Source organism: Lissotriton helveticus, chromosome 3_1 (genome assembly GCF_964261635.1).
Source record: "Lissotriton helveticus chromosome 3_1, aLisHel1.1, whole genome shotgun sequence".
Lineage (NCBI taxonomy): Eukaryota > Metazoa > Chordata > Amphibia > Caudata > Salamandridae > Lissotriton > Lissotriton helveticus.
The window spans coordinates 174,213,409-174,240,285 of record NC_136061.1 but is presented as its reverse complement, the minus strand read 5'-3'; the positions used below and the strand labels follow the sequence as shown (position 1 = coordinate 174,240,285).

At 47.8% G+C, this 26,877-nt stretch overlaps 1 protein-coding gene across 8 annotated transcripts in view; it reads left to right on the top strand.

Moving 5' to 3' along the window:
* Positions 1-26,877, top strand: part of MTMR4 (myotubularin related protein 4) — an 856,656-nt gene that overhangs the window by 291,923 nt on the left and 537,856 nt on the right. For all 8 annotated transcript variants that reach the window (XM_078679492.1, XM_078679491.1, XM_078679497.1 and 5 more), the window contains one exon: positions 25,414-25,496. In XM_078679492.1, the coding sequence (XP_078535618.1) occupies positions 25,414-25,496 (83 nt within the window). The remainder of the gene's footprint in view (positions 1-25,413; positions 25,497-26,877) is intronic.

The window sequence follows — 26,877 nt, the reverse complement described above, 5'->3', positions numbered from 1 at the left end:
CTATAGTTTCAGCATATGAAGTCAAAGGTTCTTGATCAGCCCCATAACCCCCACCCAAAGCAACAGAAGTGCCCGTCCATCCTGAGTGAGGATACTGCTCTACTGGCATCAGGGATATGATCACAGGTGCTTGGTGTCTTGGCACAATTTACTATAGACCCACTAGTCCAGTAGCCACTGGCTAGCTGTAGGAGGATAGTGGCTAAAAAGGGTGCTAGTTCACCCTGATACCCCCAGAGATCACAAAAAGAAAGGTGTGGGCCTGTTTCACTGGCCTCTATTCCCCAGATAGTGCTTGTACAGGCTCCCTCTGTGCAGAGGAGGGGTAGGAGGGGATTTGATCTCCTCTTGAAGGACTAGAATCAAGCTTCCCCTTCTTTGGCTCCCGGGATGTGTTGCAAGCTTCCTTTTCTCCTTGCGCATCTGTCTGCAATTTCCTTGTTGAAAACGCCCGCTCACCAAGTCTCACAGAAACAGCTGGTCTTCTCCCATGCTGCTGATGCCCTGGATCTTCATCGAGCTCCAGGCAGCAGAATCCATCCGTTATAGAGAAAGCATCCTCAAATTCCAGACACAGTGCGCAAGTATCTTTATCTTGCCTTCACGCCACGGGTCGCGGCTGGCTTCCTTTAGACAGACCTTGTGTGGCTGCCTCTTCAGTCACAGACCAGTCTTGAACAGCAACTGACCCCTCAGGCCAGACTTTTATCACCTCTCGTTGATAGGCTGATCCAATCAGAGGGTCTGCTGCTCTTGCATCTTGATAACACTACCAATCACAATCCATTCATGGCGTGTTCAATGTCTGACCAAAGCATGCACAGATGACTTACTGTCTTTCCTGGTAACAGCCTGTGCTATTCCCTAAAGAGGAATTTTAATTAACTCCAGACCAGGAGGCAGAGTTGGTGCAGCAAGCCCAGATAAGAGATGAGTGTCTACCCCAGCCCACCAGGCCTCTCCAAGGAAATGGGGAGGGGCTGGAGGAGCTGGGATGTCAATCAGAACATCTCACATTACACACAGTGGCTCAACTCCCCATTCTTCCCCAGTACACCAACTGTCTCTGAAACACGCGTCAGATAGATAAAGGCAACAGGACCCCATGCAAGGGATTGATCAGGAGGGTAGTTAGTAGTTAGTTAGTGACTCCACCCCTCCCGACTATAGATGTATTGCTGCCACCACTGTCCGTCTACCACAGCCTGGGTAGAGAGGTCAGTAGCCACTCTCTGAAATCTAGGGATGCACATAGGGACTGCAGAGCCAAGCTTTAGGGTCTCAATCCAGTTAAACAGAGAGACCCTCAGTGGACATGTATGATTTTCTTGCTCACTGAGGTAGGGATCTATAAACCATACAGTAGCTTTTGAGTGACTTTCCTGGAGATTAGCATAAGGCAGGGGAAGCACTCTCTCCAGAGACATGCAGAAGACTTCCCGTCCCAGCAAGGTCATAAGTCAAATACCAAACAAATCATGTAATTCAAAGGCATCATAGGCTCGAAAGCTTAAATCATCATGAGGTTAGAACTCAAATAGTGAGGGGTAATTAGAGCATAGTAGCTTTTCTATTTTGTCATTGGCAGCAGTGAGATCACCAATAGTGAAATCCTGGACTAGAGCAAGCGTAAGAAGGAACTTCTACTGTGGTGCCTTTTTGAGGAAGACCAATCTCTCATAGCCCTGGATAGCCTAAACAAACCTGTTTTGTTTTTGGAGTGTAGCACGAAGCTTTGCCTTTCTAAATACATTTTCCTTCTTAAATGTATCTATGATGGTAGTCCTAGTTTTGTGAATTATTTCATAAGAAAACTAGACCCGTTAATGGTACTCCTAGATCATGACCAGATGCTTGAGCTACTTTTCTTGAGTTCATCTCACCATATTGCATCAGGAGACAATACCTTTGTTGGCCATTGTATACCCTTTGTTAGTTTCCTGTCTTTGTGTCTCTTGGTATGACAGCCCTCCGTGATGAATTGGACATAAACAATAATTGCACAGGCGTAGAGCACCATGTCCGTAATAGGAAAGATGATGCTCTGATGCTTTCAGTAACGTCAACACAACAGATGACTCCTCTGTGCTGTCTGCGTAAATAGTACATACTGCACTGGATGTGATGCCCATGTAGAATACTGATGTTGAGGTTATTTTCGATTCTTTGTGCCCTGTGTGGCTTTGCAGTTAAATTCTCGATATTAGGAGTGTGTGAGCGGGTCTGTTGCCATTTGCCCTGTATGAAGTTGTGAATGGTGATGTTTAGGTTTCAGCTTATTTCAAGTAGTGTCTATGCTTGGTTTATACTTTCATTGTTTCAGTGTTACTTGTGCATTATAAGTCGTGTTCTTTTAGTTTGGCCATTGTGTGTTCTGTTTTTTCTGTTTTCATATTGTGGTGCTTTTCTTTGAGGGGAATATTGCATGGTATCCTAGCTTCTGTTCTAACCTGGTGGGGAATGTTGCGAGACATGTGGAATATATGTCATTAGTGTGAGTACTGTATCACTGGCTTGGAATTTATCTACAGCTGGGGGCTGAGCTGGTTACATCCTACCTCCTGGTGGGATTCCCTTACTTGTAACTTGTTGCTTAATCAAATACCCATTTCTGTACCGACCAGCCATCTAGGTCAGTGATTCTTAACCTGTGGTCTGGGGAAACCCATTGGGATCCGCAGTGCCTACTCCAGGGGTCCCTAGACTGCTTATAAAATTAAATAATGTTAACAGATGCATATATGTGAATAAAGAAGCTAAATTGAAAAGTTTTAATTTTAAAACGTTCTGTAAATTTGTAGGATTTTGAAATTAAAGACTAAAAATTAAGGTCTTACTGTCCAACTGAGTCATGAGAGTATGATGCAAGTGCATCAACATAATATATTTTAGACAACTGAATTTAGAAAAGCTTCAACTTAGATTTTTTTTTAATACATATATTTGTTAATTAAATAGAATAACTGTACCATTTCACTCAGTGTATTTGTTTGATGGACTCTTGTTTTTGTATTTTTGAGTATTGTTTTGCGGTTCAATCATTGAAATTGCTTTGGCCGGAGTCCTTGGATTCCATTAATGACTTAGTGGGGGTCCCCGGATTCCAATACTGATTAAGTGGGAGTCTTCAGAAGTCAAAAGGTTAAAAATTACTCTTCAAGAGAGGTGTGACCTGGTAAGATGGCCAAGAAGACGTGAGCCACTGAGCTCTCTCCCGACCGGATCCCCTACATCCCCCAAATCCTACCTAATCCTGCTCTGCAGTGTGATCTTGACCCTCGACTGGACACGGCAGCCGAGGAACAACTCGAAAGAATTCCGGTGAGCTGCCAGAGAGGACCTGTAGTGGGACAAAGAATCTAGGCCTGTGGCTCCTTCTGGTCTGCCGCACGACCAGCAAACTGCAATGCTGCGGCCTCACATAGATGGGTGGCCCTCACGGCAATGGAGAGAAGGGAACAGCTGTGAGAAAGTGGCTCTATATATTGGACCAAAGTAAGGTACAGTGTGTATAGAGACCACCAACCCCAGAGGTATGACAGAGGTTAAAGTCAGGGCTGACCTTACTCTCAAAAGTGGTAGCTTGGTCGAGCAGTAAGGCAGTACCAGAGGACAGTGTAAAGCATTTGTTGTACACACTCAGTCAGCAAAAGGTTTCACACACTCAAGGACTGAACTCCAGGCCAATTGTTTGTTATATCAAAAGTTATAGTTTTATTTTTAGAACCAACAGGTATCAAAAATATACTTTTCACAATTATGAGTGATCTCAAGTAATTACTTTGCAGAAAGGAAATAACTTTGTAAACACAACAGGTACAGGGGTTGCAGTAGGCAACACAATTCTAAACACAATCTAACCTTGAGCTCAATGGGTGGTTTTTCTACATAAATGCAGCTGATTACTTTATCGATTACTTTTGTAACTCCAGGACTGGATCCTAGATTAAGTCCTGGGGTCTAAGCTGAAAACAGGTTAGTAAAAACGTTTTAGTTATTGCAATGATTTTTAAAAAAATAAAAAGGTATTTTAAAAGTTCATACTTAAAAACTTTTCAGTGACTATCTAGCAATGTTATCAAATGGGAGAAAATTCAAGTTACAGGTACAGTACGTTCTGGTTACTTTTGTAATCCAGTACTGAGCTCCTAGGTCCAGCACTGGGATCTCTACTTAAGACAGGTAAGTAATTACGTTTCAGTAGTTGGTACCATTTTTAAGGAATATTCCAAGTTTTCAAAAGTAGACACTTAGAAGAAATTTCATAGAAAAGCAGACAAAGGATTCCTATGGAGAAAATACAGGTTACCAGTAACCCCGGTTAGGATTACTTTTGCGGTTCAGTACTGGGCTACAAGGTACAGTTCTGGCTTCTCTCCTGATCACAGGTGAGTACTTTGGAATTCGGTATTCGGCTGATTTTATAGGAATATTTTAGAGTTTCAAAACTTCACACTTGCATTTTTTTTCGAGTCAAACCAGTCAGTGTTATCCTATGGCAGGAAAGTGAGTTATCAGTTTCCAGGTGAGTACTCGACTGGTGAAGTTAAGGTTCTGGGCATAGACTCAGGGGTCTCCTTGGGTCAGGTAGGTACAGTTGGTACACCCTAAGAGGCACAGAGGCAGCCGGGTGCAGAGGCAGTTAGGCCCAATGTTATCCAATGGAGGGAGGGGGCCTTCGGTTGGTGGCTGCAAGCAAACAGGCCGCACGGCTGTGGGAGCTGAGCTCCTGGTCACTTACTCAGGGCAAGTGGGGAAGTAGAGTAGGGTAGTAGTTGCACTTCAAGCAGCACTTGGGCGGCTTGGTGCAGGGTGCTTTTGAGCCGTCGGGCGCCCAATGTTATTCAACGGAAAAGGTAAAAAGGGAACAAAGGCTGCAGACTCTGGGGCGGTGATTCTTCAGGTGCGACCAGCACTATGAGAGGTAAGTTGGAATCTTGTAGGAGAGGTAGGTACCCCAAAGGGAGGCACAGGGGGCTGCAGGAAGCCGGGTGCAGGGGTGTCTTTTGGTGTCGGGAAATCTCACCCTCGCCTGGTCACGGTTGGGGGTTCTTTGGTTCTGAGGCTGCCGGCGTCGTCTGGTTCGTCGAAGAGGGTCTTTGGTCACTGGACTTCGAGTCCTAGTCACCAGGGGGACGTCCTCGTGGTCTTGGTTCACTCGGGCACGGGCTGGGCTCGGCGGGTGCAGAGTGGGCTGAATTCGCGGTTCCTGGCTGGCACCAGGGGGGTTGATGTTGGAGCACAGCCTCTGCTCATGGGAGTCCCAGTCTCTCAGAGGGTCAAGGCAGGCAGGTCTCCCGGGGTTCTCGAGGTTGCTGCCCGCAGGAGACGCCGGGGTTAAGCAGGAGCAGGTTAAAAGGATCAACAGGCCGGTAGGGCTCGGGCCAAGTCAGTTGTCGTCCTTTTGTTAGCAGCTGCACGGCAGGTCGTCCTTCTTGTTCTTCTTCTTGTCTTTTAAAACTGGATCTGAGGAAGGAAGGTTCAGGGAGACCCTAAATACTGAAGTTAGGGGCGTTACAGGTAGGGCTAGGGCAGGGACCAATAGGTCCCTGTCCTGGGGTGGGTACACCCCTTAGTCTGCTCCTCTCCTGTGGGAGGGGGGCAGGAACCTAGCTGTGATTGGGCAGGGCTCCCCATCTTCAAGATGGCCGGAGCCGGAGGTCGTGCTTCACCTCGCCTCTCCCACCTGAGGGGTGGGGTTGGCACAGGCTGTCACACACCCCTTCCTGACGTAGGGTTTCCCGCCAGTCTTCCCGCCAGAGTGGGGGTCAGAACTGGTGGGGGCCAGTTGCTGGGTACAGCAAATGATCTGCAGAAGCTCACAGAGGCAGCAGGCCTTAAAAGCTTCCCCCTTCCATCCTGGGGGAGGACACCTAGCACCTTGCCCAGGATGTGCATTGTTGCCAGCCCAGGAGAGCGGGGGGCTCTCCACCCAGGGGTCCAGCAACATGTCTGCTGTGTGGCAGCCTAGGCAGCCTCTCAGTCCAGACGTGGATTGCAGGTTAGGTTCCAGGGGGCATCTCTGAGATGCCCTCTGGTGCATCTTACATTAAACCTCACACTGGCATCAGTGCGGGTTTAATCTGCTAAGCAGTTTCATACCAAACTTCTCAGTCTTTAGTGAAACCATCATGGTGCTGTGGAGTTCGTAATGACGAACTCCCAGCACCATATACTCTTAAATGGCAGCACCGCACTTACAGTGCCCAGAAATGGCCCTGGGTACTTCTTTTGTAAATATTTGGGCTTTTGTAGCTACCACAGAATGGTAGATAAAGACATCCTCACATACACAGAGGACTATATACAACAACTTCTTCATGACCCAGCACACAATTTTCTATCTCCCAACACACCGGCCATTGATTTCACACGCAATGACAAGATTAATAAATTGGAGCGCCTTGAGAAAAAACTGATCAGGACAAAACTGCATGGCCATTTTCTCGCACAATGTCTACAATCTAATATTATACCAGTTGGTTTACAAGTAAAGGTAGAACCGGCCATTTTTGTGCATATCCCGAAGTTCAGGGAAGGATTCAGCTTCGTCTCTAACAATTGTTCCCGACACTGGATGGTGTTGGGAATCGAGACGGTGGCGGAGCAGGTCCAAGTTCTGACAAAACAGATAGCCGATTTGAAAGCGGAGATTGCTGGTGACTCGACACTCACCAACTCCAAAGAAGCTCTGACTAAGTTGGTTGCGACACTTCAAGATTTTGAAACAGCAACTATCAAGAAGAAACTAGAGAAGCTTGCACGCAATCTACGTTTCTATGATAAGAAAAAAACCTACCCCTACCTACAAGAAGACAACTATCGTCAAGACCCACAAGGGCGCTTCATCAGCCGGGGACGTGGAGGTTTCAGGGGTAGACGGAATTTTACAACGTTTTCCGATTCATCGTATAGCTCCGGAGAAGACTCTGAACAGGCTGGTCCTAGTAGACCCTACGGGTATCAAGACACATACGATCCATCATACCCACAAAACCCTTTTTTAGGACAGGGAGGATGGAGACCCCCTCGGGGCCGTGGCAACAATTGGAACAGAGGCACGGGCAGGGGCCAACAGAATTTGAGAGCGGAATGGGACACCGGGAGAGGGAGAGGAGTGAAGCAGGTGCACTTTCCTCCAGAGGAACACGGGGAGAGGTCAACCCGTCGCAAGAATTACAGCTGGTGAAACCTGTGAACACACCAGTGATTAATATTTTGTCTTACACTCTAAATGATGACGAAGTCAAAGTGCTCAGCCGAGGTCTATCATACGTACCAACTGCCCCACCTAATGTATTTACAACGGTAGCTTAATTGTACAGTTTTTTTAAGGAAAATTAGACTTCAGTATTTTTTCAAAAATAAACCACCACAGATGAATTTATCGACTACAGGTCTCCGAATACCATCGACCTTTGTCCCTCCCACCTACGCAATGACCCAAAGGATTTTGGCGTATGAAAGTATAGTCCTACGGGATGTGAAAAAGATTCTCAATCAGAAAAAGTACACCAAATACAATATCAGTAAGGCAGAGAAGTTGGCCTTGTCATCTCTAAAATAACAACAAGGATGTCATTGTCAAGCCTGCTGACAAGGGCGGTGCAATCATTGTCCAAGATGTGTACAAATACACAGATGAGATTATGAAACAGCTTGGCGATGGGATTAACTATAAGAAACTGGCCTGTGATCCGTCTAAAGATCTTGCAATGGAAATCCTAAAAGTAACCAAAGATGGCCTGGACCAAGGCTTTGTGTCCGAACAGGAATTTCAATATCTCAACAAAAAAAAAACCTGCCTCCCGACTATATATACACTACCTAAAGTGCATAAGGACATGCAGAACCCTCTGGGCCGACCAATAGTTTCTGGGTGCGGCTCGATACTCGAACCTTTGTGCCTCTATATTGACTTTTTCTTGAAACCACTGGCTGAACATACGGAAACATATCTACGCGATGCCACACATACCATCAACCTAATGGACGGACGTCCTTTTAATTGCAATGAAGAACTCCTGGCAACATGCGATATTGTGTCGCTTTACACCAGTATCCCCCAGGAAGAAGCTCTGGTGGTGGTTGCTATGGCCTTGGATAGACGTGAAGCACCAGTACGTGTCCCTACCCCATTCATCATTCTGCTTCTTAAAATCGCAATAATTAGACATTTTTTTGTATTTCAAAACTGTTTCTATTTACAGACGAAGGGAGTAGCGATGGGGGCTGCTTACGCCCCCCGATCTGGCAATCCTCTTCATGTCAACTTTTGAAAACACCTTTATTCTCAATACCTCCAATCCTTTCAGGTCGCACATACAACTGTGGCTGCAGTATATTGATGATATCCTTTTTGTTTGGATGGGCACAGAAACCGAAATAATGGAATTCTACACCTAGCTCAACATGAAATCTCAGGATATCCAATTTACCATCAAATTTGACAAGAATAAAATAGACTTCCTTGATCTCTCCATCATCGCTGAAGATGTAGTACTGCATACTACTCTCTTCAGAAAACCAGCTGAGCGGAACTCATTACTCCAATACTCTAGTCACCATCCGAGAGGCCTCAGGGACAACCTACCCTTTGGCCAGTTCCTGAGGATTCGCCGCAACTGCAGTAAGAAGGATGATTACATGGAGCAATCTGAGAACTTAATGGACCGCCTTATTGAACGGGGCTACCCCAAGCGTTTAACCAAAAAGGCTAGAAAAAGAGCGTGGTTTAATCCACGAGAATCTCTGCTACAACCAAGCGAACGAACCAACGATGTGGATCAACGCTTAATATGTGTGACTACTTTCTCCACTAAGAGCAATGCAATCAATAAAGTTATAAACAAGCATTGGAGCATGATTTCGGATGACCTAGACAGTAACCGCTTACCTCTGCATTCCTTTAAAAAGGCCAAAAACATTCGTGACCATGTGGTATGTTCATTTTTGGATACAACTGTGTCTACCCTTACCTCACTCTGGAACCTTCCACCAATTGTGGGTCACTATAGATGTGGCAATTGTAAAGCCTGCCCATCGGCTATTCAAACGAAAGAATTTATTTTCAAGCATCACCGCATCAGTTTAAAATCACATACTAACTGCAACACCACGGATGTGGTGTACTGTATAATCTGCCTGTGTGATTTAATATACGTTGGCCAAACGCAACAGCATGCTAAAATGCGTTTTCTGCAACATTGCAGCCGCATCAGGTGTAAAGTGATTGGGGCGCCTATGGTTGAGCACTGTATAAAAGAAAACCACCAACCTGACAGTCTAAAGTGGATTGTACTTGAACATGTAAAACTGGGCCCCAGGGGAGGTAATATAGCTCCCATCCTTAATACCAGAGAACTCAAATGGATAGATTTCTTTGACTCTGTGCAAAAAGGTCTAAATGAGTCTGAGAGCAGTTTTGCACAACTTACTAATCTGTAAACCTTTTTCCTATGACTTTTTTCTGGCCTTTACTACTACTACTACTATAATTTGTGATGTGTGTTTTACCACCATGTTGGGTAGGTACATGTTCGAGGCATGTGGGCTGCTAAATTCATATCTTAGCATTATTGTCCTGGAAGAGTCTTCGAAGTATTCTGAGATAGGTGGCTCCTCCCCTGGACTACAGTGCGCATGGGCATCGGCTCCATCCCCAGATTGTTTTTTTCCGCCATTGGGTTCGGATCTGGTCTCGACGTCTTTCTGTCGAAACCGAGAAAAACTAACTTTTAGCGGCCAAAAGGCCTCGCTTTTTTGCGTCGGTATTGTCTGCGCACGGTCTCGAGTCTTTCGTCTCTTGGAGCCGGAATAAGCGGAGTCTTGTTTCGCTTTTCGAACTTTGAGGCCTTCTCATCGCGACACGACTGCAAAACTTTTCGGACATGGAGCGGAGCCCGTTTAAGTACTGCCCGCTTTGTGGGTCCAAGTACCCACACATCGATCTACACCCCGTCTGTAACAAATGCCTTTCGCCTGACCACGACGACGGCAAGTGCAAGGCCTGTGCACAGTTCCGCTCTAAGAAGACTCTCAAGCTTCGGCGCGCGGTGCGCATGGAAGCTAGACAAGCGGCCCCGGATCCGGAAAACCTCTTCGGCGACCAAGATGAAGAGGACCAGGGTCATCATCTTCAAATCTCCCCACCCGAGACGGAGGTCGAGGCGGATCCGGTAGACGACGACGGAGTCGTGGGTCAAGGCCTTGAATACGTCGACGAGGTAGGAGACGACAAAGAGATTTATGGGGCCGCGGCAGATAGCTCAGGGGACGAGCTCTGCCCCGAAGGTTTCGAGGATACCGACCGGGTCACGGGATCGCCTGTAGGCCTTACCCAAGACCCAATGCCGCAAGCCACAGCCCCGCCTTCTGGCCCGGCCACGGACTTACTTGCTGAGCAGACTGTATCGAAACCGAAACCGAAAGCATCGGGATCGACTACATCTAAAATGGCCGACCCGAAAACGAAACCGAAACTTAAGGACTCGAGTGTCCCTAAGATGGCTGCCGTGCCGGCGAAAACGACTGTACCCGCAACTCCATCGACTCCGTCGACCTCCGGTCCGCAGAAGTCGAAGAAGTCCGTCGATTCCACTGCTGCACATTCAAAATCGACGCCAGAGGAGGGGTCCTCTAAGAAAGATGGTCGGCACGGGTCAACATCGGCGCCGCCGTCCAAGCACGCCAAAGCCGGCTCCACGGAGTCTACGCAGGCGCACGGATCGAAGACTGGCACGTCTGCGCACCGGTCCCAGGACTCGGGGTCGGTGACTGCGGGATCCGCGTCGAAAGCCCACAAGGCCCACAAAGACGTCGGATCCGAGGGAAAGGTCAAAACATCCTCGTCGGCGCCAAAACCAACTGCGAGTGAGACGTCCCTCATCGCCGCATCACTACAGAGAATCAGGGAGAAGGCCTCTGCTCCGTCGGCTCCGATATCATCGCCGCAGGCGCAAAAGGACAATCCAGCAAAGCCTTCTGGCAAACTTCTCTTTGTTTTGCCGCCAAAGGAGGCGCCGAAAGCCTTTTCCACCAAATCGGCACCGAAGAAGATGGTTTCTTCACCGGCTGGCCCACTTCCACGTCGGGTACTCGAATCAGAGGATGATTCAGAGCATTTCATCGACGCTGACACAGGCAAATTGACCCTCTATAAGAGAAAAATATCTTCAGAGTCAGTGGACTCATATGTCATCCCACTGAAAAAGAAAAGGGTGCCCCTTGATGCTTCAGGCCTCATGGAACCAATCCAGCCTCCTCCGAGACGGAGCCCTACTCCCTCACCAGAACACTCTGCGGGTGAGGGCTATGATGAGGATGAGCAATACAATTTCCCTATCAATGAACCAGATGCACAACCGGATTCATATGATGACACTGGTGACCAGGGCACCCAAAGTGTGGGGCAGGACCCGCAGCTTTTTAATGCACGTGCATCCCCAACTGAGGATTCAGCAGGTTTTCATGCGCTAATTGAGAGGGCAGCGGCCAATCATGATGTGGACATGCATGCTGACCCGATAGAAGAAGACTTCCTTTTCGACACATTTTCAGTCTCTGAAAGGACAGTAAAGACGCTGCCTATGCTTAAAGGAGTCCTCAAGCATGCTGGGGATATCTTTAAGGAGCCTACCAGAGCACGAGTGGTCAATCCACGCATTGAAAAGAAGTACAGACCTGCACCTGCGGACCCCGCATACATTCGGGGACAGTTGCCACTGGACTCTCTTGTGGTCGCCAATGCCAGGAAACGTGCCAACTCCCAGACAACGGGTGAAGCTCCTCCCCCGGATAAGGAGTCCAAAGTGCTAGAGGCAGGGGGCAAAAGAGTAGCTGCGCAGGCCGCAAACTTTTGGCGCATTGCCAATACACAAGCACTCTTAGCACGTTACGATAGGGCGCATTACGACACCCTAGAACAGGTTATACAACACCTGCCTCCAAAGTTCCAAGAAGGCACCAAACTGCTTATTGAGGAAGGGAAGCTAATCTCAAACGCAGCCATCAAGTGTGCACTTGACGCCGCAGACACAGCTGCTAGAGCTATCAACACTAGCGTTATGCTGAGACGACAGGCGTGGCTCCGCATCTCGGGGTTTAAACCAGATATTCAGACAACCATTCTTAATCAGCCAGTCAATTCTGATAGTCTGTTTGGTCCAGATGTTGACACCACCCTAGAAAAAATAAAAAAAGACACAGAAACTGCTAAGTCCATGGGGGCCCTACAGTCACAACAGTTTCGTGGCAGCAATTTTCGTCGCTCAGGTGCACGTGGAGTCACCAGAGGACAAATGGGTCAACAATCTCAGTTCTCAAGAGGTGGAGCACAATCCTCGTTCACAAAACAGAACAAGGGAGGTTACAGAAATAACAGCAACAGAGGTCGCGGCAGAGGAAACAGCTCCCGCTCCTCTACCCCAAGCAAACAGTGACTCTCTGTCACTGCCCCCCGACCACTTAACACCTGTCGGGGGGAGACTGCAGCAGTTCCTGCCCGTCTGGAGAAACATCACCACAGACAGGTGGGTGCGACAACTAGTCCAGTATGGTTATTGCCTAGAGTTGAAATCCACTCCACCCAACATCCCGCCAAGGCAAAGGCCTATGTCCGCAGAGCACTTGCTCTTATTGCAGCAGGAAGTAGTGGTGATGCTGCAAAAGGGAGCAATCGAGCTCGTGCCGGTGGGAGAGGAAGGCACAGGGGTGTATTCCCTGTACTTCCTTATTCCGAAAAAGGACGGATCTCTCAGACCCATTCTAGATCTACGTCCCCTCAACCTGTACATACTATCAGAACACTTCCATATGCTTACACTGCAACAGATTCTTCCCTTGCTAAACCAAGGGGACTTCTTAGCAACCTTAGATCTCAAGGATGCTTATTTCCACATTCCACTACACCCGTCCCACAAGAAATACCTCAGGTTCACTATTCAAGGCAAGCATTACCAGTTCAAGGTCCTACCCTTCGGAGTCACCACAGCCCCAAGGGTGTTTACCAAGTGTCTGGCGACAGTAGCAGCGCACCTCAGGAGGCAGAACATCCATGTCTACCCCTACCTAGACGACTGGCTCGTGCAAGCCAAGTCGGAACAACAGTGCGCCGCGGACATGTCGACTACGATTCACCTTCTTCACAATCTGGGTTTCTCGCTGAACTACCCAAAGTCGCATCTACAACCAGCACATGTCCGGCAGTTTCTAGGTGCGACGATCAACACCCTGACGGCCATGGCTCAGCCAAACCAAGTCAGGATAGACAGCATGCAGTCTCTGATCCAAAAGTTCAGACCACAACACTCGCTTCCAGCGAGAGTGTTCATGCAGTTGATAGGCATGATGGCCTCCTGCATCTTCATAGTCCCTCACGCACGGTTACATATGCGCCCGCTCCAGGAGTGCTTAGCGAATCAGTGGACACAGGCTCAGGGGCAATTGACAGACCTAGTGTTGGTTACCAGTCGGGCATACGACTCTCTGCATTGGTGGACTCCACACAACCTTTGCAAGGGCCGACTGTTCCAAGAGCCTGTGCCGCAGATTATTCTGACAACGGACGCATCTCTCCAGGGATGGGGAGCTCATCTGCTCACTTACACAGTGCAGGGACTATGGACGACGCAGCAACAGAAGATGCACATCAACTATCTGGAACTGATGGCAATCTTCATGGCGATCAAGTCCTTCATTGTACATCTGTGCAACAAGGTGGTGTTAGTCCGGACGGACAACATGACTGCGATGTACTACATTCAAAAGCAGGGAGGCACCCACTCGCCACAGCTGTCTCATCTGGCTCAGAGCATGTGGAGGTGGGCCATTCAGAGGAACATTTTCCTCATGGCAGAACACCTCCCAGGGAAGGACAACCAGATGGCGGATCTGCTCAGCAGGTACAGCCATCAAATGCACGAGTGGGAGATACACCCATCTGTCCTCCACCCGTACTTCCAGCAGTGGGGTCATCCGGAGATAGACCTGTTTGCCACAAAAGAAAACGCAAAATGCCAACACTTTGCCGCCAGGTTCCCTCACCCACAGTCGCAGGGGAATGCGATATGGATGAACTGGTCAGGCAAATTTGCGTACGCTTTTCCGCCAGCCCCTCTAATACCGCTGGTCGCAAGAAAGCTAAGGCAGCACGCGATGACTCTCATCCTAGTTGCTCCAACGTGGGCGCGCCAGGCTTGGTACACCACGTTCCTCGAACTCTCAGTGGTGCCGCATCAAAGACTGCGCCTCACGCCCAGTCTTTTGACGCAGAACCATGGAGAAATTCAGCATCCAGATCCACAACAGCTCAACCTGGCGATCTGGCTCCTGAAGTCCTAGAGTTTGGTTACCTTAACCTACCTCCAGAATGCATGGACATCATCAAGGAGGCAAGGAAGCCAACTACCAGAGCATGCTATGCTGCGAAATGGAAGCGTTTTGTCATTTACTGTACAGCCAATGACATCAACCCGCTAGATGCATCTATCCCTGACATCATTTGCTATCTGTTGCATCTTTACAAGTGCAATCTAGCGTACACTTCCATTCGGATACATCTATCCGCCATAGCGGCTTATCTTCAAAACAGGCAGCATCTCTCTGTCTTCAGAGTGCCCGCCATTAAAGCCTTCCTTGAAGGTCTGAAACGAGTCATTCCCCCAAGAACACCGCCAGCTCCGGTGTGGAACCTCAATGTCGTTCTCACCAGACTGATGGGACCACCATTTGAGCCACTGCACTCGTGTGAACTCCAGTTCCTTACGTGGAAAGTAGCTTTCCTAGTAGCTATTACGTCTCTGAGGCGTGTCAGTGAGCTGCAAGCGCTCACAATCCAAGAGCCATTCCTTCAAATTCATCCAAATAGGGTAGTGCTACGCACTAACCCCAAATTCCTTCCGAAGGTGGTGTCACAGTTTCATCTCAACCAAACTATTGACTTACCAGCATTCTTTCAAAACCCGCAAACGGTGGCAGAAAGAATGCTCCATACCTTAGATGTACGGAGGGCGTTGATGTACTACATAGACAGAACACAACCCTTTAGAAAGACAAAACAACTTTTTGTTGCCTTCGCACCACAACACAAAGGCAACCCTATTTCCAAAGCAGGGATAGCCAGATGGATTGTTAAGTGCATCCAGATATGTTATCAAAAGGCCAAGCGCACTTTAACAATACCCCCAAGGGCGCACTCCACACGCAAACTGGGGGCATCCATGGCTTTCCTAGGGAACATTCCTTTGGAGGATATTTGCAGAGCAGCCACGTGGGTTACACCACATACCTTTACAAAACACTACTGTGTTGATGTGCATTCCAAGCAGCAAGCTGCTGTAGGACAGGCTGTTCTCAAAACACTTTTTCAGGTTTCTGCAGCTGGCACGGGCAACCGCCGCTGATGGAGGGACTGCTATGTATTCTATGCTAAGATATGAATTTAGCAGCCCACATGCCTCGAACTGAATATGCTACTTACCAGTATGCATCTGTTCTTGGCATGTAGGGCTGCTAACATTCATATCGCCCGCCCTCCTCCCCGGTGCCTGTCGCAGCTGCAGATATACTATTGTATTTATTCATTAGCATGGACATCCTTTACACTTTTCACTCCATCTTCTGCCACAATGGCGAAAAACAATCTGGGGATGGAGCCGATGCCCATGCGCACTGTAGTCCAGGGGAGGAGCCACCTATCTCAGAATACTTCGAAGACTCTTCCAGGACAATAATGCTAAGATATGAATGTTAGCAGCCCTACATGCCAAGAACAGATGCATACTGGTAAGTAGCATATTCAACACGTAGCTCTAACTAATTGAACTCTACTGGTTGCTCATTGATAATGTCATGTGTTTTACCACCATGTTGGGTAGGTACACACATGTAGGTTGAATTTATCACACTCCAGCTAATCTAAACGATTCCTTTTAAAACGCTGTAACACCTGCAACTACTGACATGCACACACTTTTTGATGACGTGTGTTTTACCACCGTGTTGGGTAGGTACACGCAAAGATGTCTTAATGCATGCGCCGAACAATTGTCGATCCTTGTATTCCATTTATGAATCACTCAATCTGATTAAGTTTCTTTACTACTGCTTGTACTGTCATGTAACGGATTTATGGATCCCACTGGTTTTTCCTTTAGAAATATAAAACAACGTGGAAATGTAGAGCATATCGCACCTTCAATGGCATTCCATCATATGTTCTCGTAACAATTTTTCTTAAGTGCTTGCCTTTGGTTACTTGGCAACCGAATTAGTACACAGGCGCTCAGTCTTTCATTACTTTTCACACAACGCGTTATATGCGTGACCCCGCCTCTTCTCCCAACTTCCTGGTTACGGGAACGCGAGCATCTGTTGTCTCCAGATTCCCCAGCGCGACTTCCCGTGCTCTAATACCAACTGAATATGTGAGTCGGTAATGAGTTGTAGTTTGGAACCCCTTTTCATTAAGTTCCTTCCCCTTCCAGATATTGCTATCCTAATTTCCTCAACTCCTCAGCAATCGACCCACGATCATTGAGGCAATTCATGCATGGCTAATGCTTTTGCGCTTTGTTCGCTCTTTAACTATTTCAAGTGTAATCTAAGTTTAATTCCGTTCGGGCCCCCAGATCACTACGAGGTCCAGTGGATCAGACCGCGCGGTCGCTGGCGCGCACATTACCATGTTTACTTTTTAAGGTAATTTTTAAGGTAATTTATTATTTTTACTTTTCAGCTTAGCAACATCGTGGTTTGGGATAGATACTTTAAAACCCTCTCCAAATCCAGTAGGGTGTTTTTCCCTAATATGTCATGACGAACCCCAGTGGTCCTTTAGTCCTCGTCCTCTGTATGTTTTTAATGACCTGTCCAAGCAGGTTTTTCCTGCTATGGCTAGTTAGGGATCTTTCATAGACCCAGAACCTTGATTAGTTTTCTCACTTTTTTTAACCCTAGGAGGTCATCCCACCGCCCCCTTGGCCTGAAGAAGACCCGCGCTGTAAGGGCAATCATCCCTACATGTTACAGGGTCGAAACGTAGACTGTTTTCGCCTACCTTACCAACTCCCATCGCCAGCAAGATCTGTACAGCTTATTGGGTGTTTGGTTTATAAGATTTGTAATGACATGTGCTATTTTTTCATGTGGCCCCGATTTCAGGGGACCATTTCAGGATTGTATATATAAGTATTGATTATTGGATCCATTTGCTTGACTAATGAGAACTGTTATTTTTCACTGAACTCCCTCACGGCACTTCCCCTTCCCTCATTCTTCATCGTATGTGGGCATAAAATAACTTGAAAAAGTATAAAAATTCTTGTTGATACGCATCGTATAACCTATGATAAGGTTCCTATAAGTGCTTTGTGAAAAAAAACATGGTACTTTGAATTTGTTTCCTTTTCTAAATCTGTGCTTTAAATTCTTTTATTGTCTATATCTTGTTCCTTCAAGTCCGGGACCCCCTTTTTAGGTCTCGCTGGTACTGCATCCGAAGGATGCGTCCAGCTGGAGACTTAATGTTGCCCGTCTCGGGGGGATGAGGGACAAGAGGGTGCCACGCGCCTCTCTTGTGCTGGATTTGACTGCGTGCACGCGCACCCACACTCACGCATGCGCACATCACAGCCACACGCATACACAGCCACACGCATACACAGGCGCACACACACACCCCCCCCGTCGCCGCCGCACCTACACACACACTAGCGCACCTACACGCACACACAGAGACCCCCCACACACACACCAGCGCACCTACACACACGCACGCATACAAAGACCCGCCGCCGCCGCCATCGCACACATACACATACACATACACACACACACACACACACACACACAAGCGCACCCCCCTCCCCCCTAGAACTAAGCCTCACTTACCACCATTCGGGACTTCTGTAGCCGGGGCTCTCCCTCGGGCATGGGAGCCCCGCTCGCAGGCACTCTGTGGGCGTGTGCGCGGGACTTCCGAGGACGGAAGTCCCGCCCAAAGGAACTGGCTCAAACGCGCATGCGCAGTGACCAGACGCTAGCAAAATCATTTTTCTATTAGGCATTGGCATCTTTTTGCTTTACCTCCTCCACTTGTAAACTCGAGCTCAGTCAGGGATTGTTGAGCATTCCTCATTTTGTTTTTGTGATGATCGTCATGTATTTACATTTTATTTTTTTATTTTAATGACGATTTTCCATGTATTTACATTCAGTTTTCTTTTTAAAAGGCACTTTTTAACCAATGCTGAGACTCGGACCTTATTCCCGTGGTCTGAAGTCAGAAGCTCTCGAGGTTACGCCACAAGCTCTCCATTGATTTTTTTGGGGTTGACCAGCTCTGGCAAGGAGCGATGAGCTCCGAAATGCATCAGGCTTTTATTGCTGCTTTTGAAATGAATAACACACTGAATGAATTGAGCCGTGGCTTGTCTTTCTATGTGGGAAACGAGGAGACTGTGGAAAAAATATATGGAATAATACACACATATGCTGATTTATTTCCCTTTCTCCTTCTTGTAACACTCTTAACAAGCAGACTCAAGTCTCACACATGGTTAACAAAAGGAAAGGAAAGGAAAAAAGAATGCATCTGAGTGAGTCTGCTGGCGCAACCACATAAAGTCACAAAGCAAATGAGACTCCGTGAACACAGAAAAATTAAACGTACTTAACAAAATCAGCAAGATGCAGTGTGTTTAAATTAAATACGACGAGCACAATAATGGCTAGGGCAACAACCATGTGCAATGCATTAGGTCTAGCATTGCTGAAAGTTTGAGTTATTGGCGTTGCTAATAATATTGCAACGGCACTAGCTCAAACTTTCAGCAATGCGAGACCTATTGCATTGCAAATGCTTGTTTCTATAACTGGGTGCTGTCGGGGCACAGGGCTCACGCACCTGTGCCCACACCACTGGCATAGGTCACCCAGCTAGAGGAGTGACTGATGTCTGCAAGGGCAGTGGGATTTTGGGCATGGCACACAGTGATGTGTGCCATGTCGACTCTCTGTTTAATTCTGTACTTAGACACACAGCCTGCAAAGGCAGTTTGTGGGTGTCAGGGTACAGGGCCCCTAAGGGTGGCACAATAAGCGCTGCAGCCCTCAGGGGTCTTCTCTGGTCACCATGCCCTGGGTACCTAGGGTGCCATTTACTAGGGGCTGATAGGTGGCCAGAGAGGCCAATTCGGTTTTGTTTCAACACATCTTTAGGGAAGGAACACAGGACCTGGGCACCTGGTTGTCAGGAACCCAGGGCACACTCAGTCAAAGAACATCAGCAGTTCAGCAAAAAGTGGGGGCATCCCAATGCAAGAAAGATGGCACTTTCTCACAACGGCCCAGGTCCTCCCTTCTGAGCACGATGAGACAGAGTGCAGAAAGCACTGCAGGAGAGGCGCCCTCCTTGAAAATCTTGTGCAGGGGCTGTTCCAGGTGACCAGCAGGAGAGCAGTGAACTCAGGCCCGTCACCGACAAAGTACAGGGGCATGGCCTGGCGCCGACTGGGGCTGCCTACAGCTGAGAAGCGGCTGACCCGGGAGCTGCGCCTGCTGAGCGAAGGTCGCATACCGGTCAGAAGAGACATGGGACACGTAAAGAAGCGGCGCCTGGAGCATACAGCTCCCAACAGAGACGGTGAGGCAGAGAAGCTGGAGCAGGGGGGGAAAGCCATTAAGCATGACCGGGCAGCCCCCCTTGCTCAGATTGAGATCGCCCAGATAAAGGGCTGCAAAGGGAACTTCATAGTTATGCTGGGCTGACCCTGAAGGGAGGCGCGGGAAAGCCCACATGCTGCCCTGTGCTTCCCTCCCCCCCCCCCCCCCCCCCCCCCCTCCACACACATTAGAAGGTCCTTGGGAAAGAATAAGCAAAAACAGAAGAAAAAGACAAAAGAGGAAAAGGAAAAAAAGGGGTAAAATGAAAGAAAGAAAGAAAATAAGAAAGAGACCATCCTTAACCCAAGAAAAACGAGGCACGACAGTTAGGATTTGTGCAACGGCTGGAACAGATAGCAGGATATACATGGCTGGTGATAGTGGCTGCTCTAGGGAAGAAAATATATGTGGGGCTGCAATAACTCTGACATCCAGGAGGTCCCTCAAGCTAACTGTCGGAGGGAGCTACCCGAGGCACCAGAGCACAAAGGTTCTACAGTCCAGTATCTCAACATGGGCAAATACCGAGCAGCTTGGTCCCAGGTGAGCAATGCCATTAGGCAATATTCCACCCTAGACATCCATTGCAAAGGCTGATAGACCGGTCCTGTGGAAGAGCGGGTTCCGGGGAGGCCCTGGCCCCAAAGCCATCCAGGGCGGAACTCCTGGCGGTCATACGAGGGTCACGCACGCCGCTAGAGTGCCAGATAGAAACAGTCTCCATAGAGGTGAACTTTCTAAGAACTGACTTGTGCAAAGTTTCAGACAAAGTAGTCACTGCAAAACCTAATACTGAGATGCTACAGGGGGAGGTCACCATATTGAAGCGACAGGTTGCCATAATGTCTACCACAGTGGCTGAGCTAGGTAGAAGTGCTACGCAAACAAATGATGGACAGAATGCTGAATGAATCATACATTCACCCCCAGTCAAGAGATCTGGGTTAAATCTATCGTTCTTTTGCTTACCATGCCACCCCAGTTTAGACCCAGCCATATGCAAATCAGTCTTGACCCTGTGCCTCATGGGAACAGTCCAGAGGACCTGGCCTGGCAGTTCGTGCTGGACTGTTCCATTTGGCGCAGGGTCAAGACTGATTTGCATATGGCTGGGTCCAAACTGGAATGGCATGGTGAGCAGAAAAACGATGGATTTAGGCCCAGATCTCTGTACTGGGGTGAATGTATGACATTGTTGTACATTCTGTCCATCAATTGTTCTTTGAGCTAGGTAGAAGGGCAGAGGATGCCGAGGGCCGATCTCTCCGCAGCAATATCAGACTGCCAGGATTTCCTCAAAAAGCAGAAGGCGGATCTACCAAACAGTTTCTGGAGGATTGGATCTGGAGGGTCCTGAAACCAAAAGCATCTAAGACGTATCCATGGTAGAAAGGTGCACAGGGTCCTGGTTCCGCCACGTAGGGGTCCCCCTGAGAGCGATCATTTAAAAAATCCTTAATTACAGGGATAGGGACTGCATCTTGAGGGTGGTACGGGAACAAGAACCACTACGGTTTGAAATGGTAGCATCAACATATACCCAGACTACAGAGAATTAGTCCAAGAGCAACGTAAATCCTTCCTAGCCATCAAGCAAAAACTCAAAGCGATGGTACTCTGGTATATGCTATTATGCCCTGCCAAATTAAAGGTACTGTATAAAGATAAAGCACTTTTTTTTTTTAATGGCTGGAGGAGGATGGAGAGAGGTTTGAGGTCAGGGACCCCGGGAGCACACCTGTGGGGAGGACCCACGACCGAGACGTAGTCAGAGATCCCAGGTGAAAGGGGCCACCAGTCCTAGATCAGCGAGCCCCAGATACCCTCGAGAGAATCCACATCGAAGAGGACGGATCAATGCAACTGTCTGACCTGGGATCCCAGAGGGTGACTACAACAGGAACATCCAGCGGAGACCCAGCCTCGAGGACGGCAAGCTCAACTGCCGAAATGATCCCTGACACAGACATGGATGGTGGGAGAGGCGGTGAAGAATGAACTGTACAAAATAAAATAGGCAAAGCGCAAATGGGGGGGAAGAGTGGGTTCCTACAAAATAAGACACAGTATGGTTGAATCACAAGTCATCTGCGTTTGCCGTATGGTACTGGGGATTGAAGAGAGCTCGGCGGGTCCACGTATACCGCAATGTAGGAGTGGGAACATGTAGCAAAGGAGTTTATCCACAGGGATGGGTGCAAAAGTGGGGAACGAGTTTGTTAAAAGGTATCACTCCATCGTTATTGTTGGCCCACATTGGGCTAGCAGGGATGTTGTCAGTCTTCGCACAGCAGTGTGTGGACCTCTATAGACCGATGTTGGTGCTATGGTTGTCCGTGGGAGGGGGGAAACGCAGGAGTTAAATGTTTATTAGTTGCAACGAGCTGGTTAAAGGGTGGATTTTGAAGGGATGTTGCCATCTTGTTGCCCGGGACCCGTGGGAGAGAGAGGTCAGACCACGAACCAAAATGGAGATCTCTAAGAAATATAAAATTACCACTTGAAACGTACGGGGGCTTGGCACTGTAAAAAATAAAAAAGCGGTATAGGGTCCTGTCGCTCCTCAAAGAACATAACACTAGTATAGCCTGTCTCCAGGAGACACATCTAACAGACGCTGTAGCTGTAAAGCTAGGGAAAAAATAGAGAGGACAGACTTATCATGCCACTTACTCATCCTACGCGAGCGAGGTCCTGAGTGTTCCAGAGAGTTCCCTTTGCACTGAAGTATATGGAGTCGGACGTGGAGGGCAAATACATACTAGGGCACTAAGGGCACCTTAGATGGACAGGAGATGGCTATAATGAATTCTTATGGCCCTTTGGTGGATGATCTGTTCTTCTTTGTCACCCTGAGAGTCATACTGGCCCCTATGGTGAGGGCGGACACCTTCTGGGTGGGAGACTTCAACTGTGTGGTCGACGGAGAACTAGACCACCACCCCCGACAACTGACTAAACCAAGAATGATGGCTAGTTTACTGGAGTTGTGACACAGTTGGGGTTTGAGGATGCTTGGCGGGACATACACCAAGGGAAAAGAGAATACACCTGTCACTCGGCCACGCATGGAACATACAGTAGATTAAATAGGATCTTGGACCACATCAGACAGCACTGAAAATACAAGAGACTCCATACCTGCCAAGATATGTCGGATCACACACCGGTGACATGTGGGTTCAGTTGGCGGAGGAGGCCCCGGGCCCTCTATTCCTGGAGACTGAAGATAAATCTAGACATGAAAATTCAATGTAAGACCTTGGCTCAAAGACTGGGACCGGAGATGGACAGTTTAATACTCGCAGACCATTTCGGATTCCTACCTGCCAGGAATACAATAATGAACCTTAGGCTGCTTATGCACGTCATCCATGTTATGGAGGACAGTGAGCAAGATCTTGTCTTCGTATCCTTTGATATACCTAAGGCATGTGACACAGTAAATTGGTGCTTCCTTCAGGAGGTCGTGGGGAAAATGGGGTTTGTACCGCGATTCCGGTCATGGGTGGGCCTGATCTACACTGAACCCTCGGATAGAGTGCGGCAAGGGAGATTAATCTCTGCTCCCTTTGAGATTCATAGGGGCACCAGGCATGGGTGACCATTATCGCCATTATTTTTCATTTTAGCGCTGGAACCCTTGGCTGCCAAAATCAGGAGAGACATGGGGCGCTTTGGGATACGGATTGTAGACAGAGAACACCTGCTTTCCTTATATGCAGATTACATCTTATTTTTTCTGACGACACTGTTTCGCTTTCATCGCTGCTACAACACTTGGAGGCATTCAGTGACGTCTCCAGACTACGAATCTGCATGACCAAAATCTCTGATCTTTCTGCTGTGTGCCCTGTGGAATCTGGACCTCATAATGCTCCCGTCCTATGGCCCTGTGATGGAAGACAGATCAATTTAGATGCTTAGGGATTATAATTGCCCACACCGCGCAAAAACAGAAACAAGTAACATAGACCGTGTGACAGTGGGGCTGGCTTGCTCATTCTCCTTCTGGAATACGCTCCTGTTTTCCCCTTGGCGTATAGCGGTGGCCAAAATGATATTCCTACTGAAATGCCTTTACACCCGGCGGCACTCACTAGACACATTAGGGAAGTCGGTGTTCAAAAAACGTCACTCCTTCCTAATAAAATTGGTGTGGGTGGACAGCAGAAGCAAAGTGAGCCGAGGGACACTGCAGCTGCCAATGGAGGAGGGGGAGCTGGCACTACCTAACTTGGAGTTGTTTTACATGGAATCTCGGCAACAGCATGCAGCACACTGGCTGACTGATGAGAATAATTTGGAAAAAAAATATTGCAGATAACAGAAGAGAAAGAACTCTGTCTCAACTACTGCATGTAGTGGCGAGGGGACAAAGAGCAGGTCCTTACTTGATCAGACACACAATAATTGTGTGGGAAACAGCAGTGAGGGTGGTCCTGAAGCGTGCCCTATTCGCGAGATACTTTGTGTTCTGGGACCTTCCGGCTTTCCTCCACCTGGCGTCAGAGGTGTATGTCACTGGTTGGAAAGACTGGGGATGTGTGACCGTGACAGCCCTATTCCCCAATGACATGCTCATCACTTTCGAGAAAGCACAGGAAAAAATTAGGGTGGGGAGGGGTCAACTCCTACTCTATGCAAACATCACTAACACAGTGCTGGATATTTGGCCCACAAGCCTGGAACCTCCCAACTCTTCCGCCCTATTCCGGGCACTCTTGGAGCTTGTTGGGGGAAGACTCTTGATATCCCATCTATACAAAGCCATGATTACGGAAATGCCCATAAGGGAGTCACAGCAAGAGAAGCTTGGGAGGAGGGCTTAGGTATACCGATAACAGAAGCAAGAAGGCCTGTACACTTGTGAAGAAGAGCTCATGTAACACAAAGTTTTAATTAGTTCACTTTAATTATTTACACCGCGCATTCGCCACCCCAGCCTGGCTGCACCGCATACATCCTGCAAAGCCAGAAACATGCCCATATGTAGTGCTACCCCAGCAACCTTTATACATTAAGCTGGTCACTGCCCGACGGTTTACACCTTCTTGAGTCAGGTGGTAGGAACACTTTAGAACATAGAAAGCGTGACACTTTGAGACTAGAAACCACCACATGTCTGCTGGGGACACTTAAACGCAGGGACAGGAAAATGCAGTGGAGATTCATAAATTGTCCCTATTATTGGCAAAAAGACGAGTAGCCATAGTGTGGATGGGCACTACAGGCCCATATAAGGAAAGATGTGAAAGAATGGACGATAGCAGAATAAGTCAGGCTACAGGGGGGCAGGGTGGATGAAAATGCAGACTAGGACTTATCAACACGGAGTGAGGTCATAGGGAGTTTTGAGACCGCAGTGGGAAGGCGTGACCCGGCGGATTCAGGGTCCGAATACGATGGTGCCTCAGATGACAGAAGACTTAATTATAAGGGATGAGGCACTAGCAGTGCTACCTGTACGGAATATAGAGCCTGAAGAACGGGGGATCTCGGGGGTGGGGGGTTATGGTAGCTTCTCTGACAATGTGGGAGTGATGGTTAAAAAGGTTGTTCTGTTTCCATAAACATTGCAGTGTATAACGCTATAGATGTGATCCTAACAATTGTGAATAGTGAAATGGAAAAATTAACATATTGCTTAAAAAAAACATCTTCTAGGTCTATCTAACAACTGTGTTTTTAACTGCCTGTGTAGTGAGGAGTTAAATGTTTAGAAAATCTTTAATACTTTTCTCTTTGCAGGTGCCTTTGAGGATGATTGAGGCAGTGGAGAGCCGTGACATGTTCCAACTTCAGATAATCTGCAAGGACTCAAAAGTTGTCCGGTATTAACCTCTATTTTTGTACTTATTTGGATCCAGTGTCCGGTTTACCATTTACTTCAGGCTGCCCTCTGTGTCGTCCTCCTTTCCACATATTTCCAACTAATTTGTTTTGCTTTCTCACCCCACCCCACTTCACCCCAATTTTATTTTCTTGTTTGACAATTGTATGACCTTCAGAATGTGTCTGCTTTTTGTGAGAATCGTGCTGCTTTGTCATGCATTGATGTTGTCTTCTGTTTTTCTCTGTTAAATGCCCCTGCTTTGTTTCTTTTGTTGACTTGTTAGGACCCATGTTTTCTCTTTTGCGAGGGATCTTTTGTATTGCTTCCTTGCATGGTACTCCTAGCTCCCCCAGTTTTGTGGATGGATCCTTTTGTCTTGCTCTCTTGACCACCATTCTGTGTTCTGCTTTGGTTATGTTGGCTAGTCTCTCCTCCCAGCCCAATCTCCCCCTCCCCCCCCCCGCACTTCCCCAATCACTCCCCAACCCCCTTTCTGGTGCCCGCTCTTCCTATAACCCCCCAAAACCTGAGTGCCTGCTCTTCTCCTTAACCTCTGCTCCCTCACCTGACTGTAGCCATATTCCCACACAACTCAGTTCTTTGTCCATTTGTTTTCCCTCCATCCCTTGTCCATTTTCGAGTGATCATTCCTGCTTTGCACCACATTCTGACTATGCTGCTTTGATTTTGTTCTGACACTGAGAATCGTGCTCTCATTCACCAAATAACATTCCCTTGTGGGGGGAGGTAAACCCCCCACTTCCCCCCTCCATAGTCCATTCATTGTGGTATGGTTATTCCTTTTGCTTCTTTTAATGGGTTTTTTCAGTGTGAGAATGTTTAAGCTGAGCCATGTAATGTTTGAGCATTATAGGTTAGGCTAATATATTAATAGCCAATTTTTAACAGCTGCTTCTCTTCCAGGGGATCCTCCTCAATAGTCATAAGCACATAATAGTCCACCACACAGGCAGGGATCCTGGAACACTTTAAAAACCTACATTTGTGTATCTACAACTTTGTACAATAGGAGTGGGCATTGTAATATTAAAGTTGGGTGCTCCTCTTGCTAATATGTCATTAAAGGTTGTAAGGTTGTCCAGTGGCGAGACTCTTGCTAGAGCTGTGTCTGTCTGAGTAGGAGAATAGTGGGTGAAGTTGGTAAACATGGGCTTCTGCATCTGAGATCTTAGTGGAGCTGAAGGAAGTTGTGACACAGATGACCTAGGAGAGAAAAGAGCTGTATTGGATACATGTGGGAATACTCGGAGTATGGAGTGACAAACACTAATTTTTTCTGCAGTTCTTCAAGCTACCATGGTGAAATCTCAAACTATGGTGATGGAGATATTGTTCTCAACCTTGACCGAGGCTTAGAC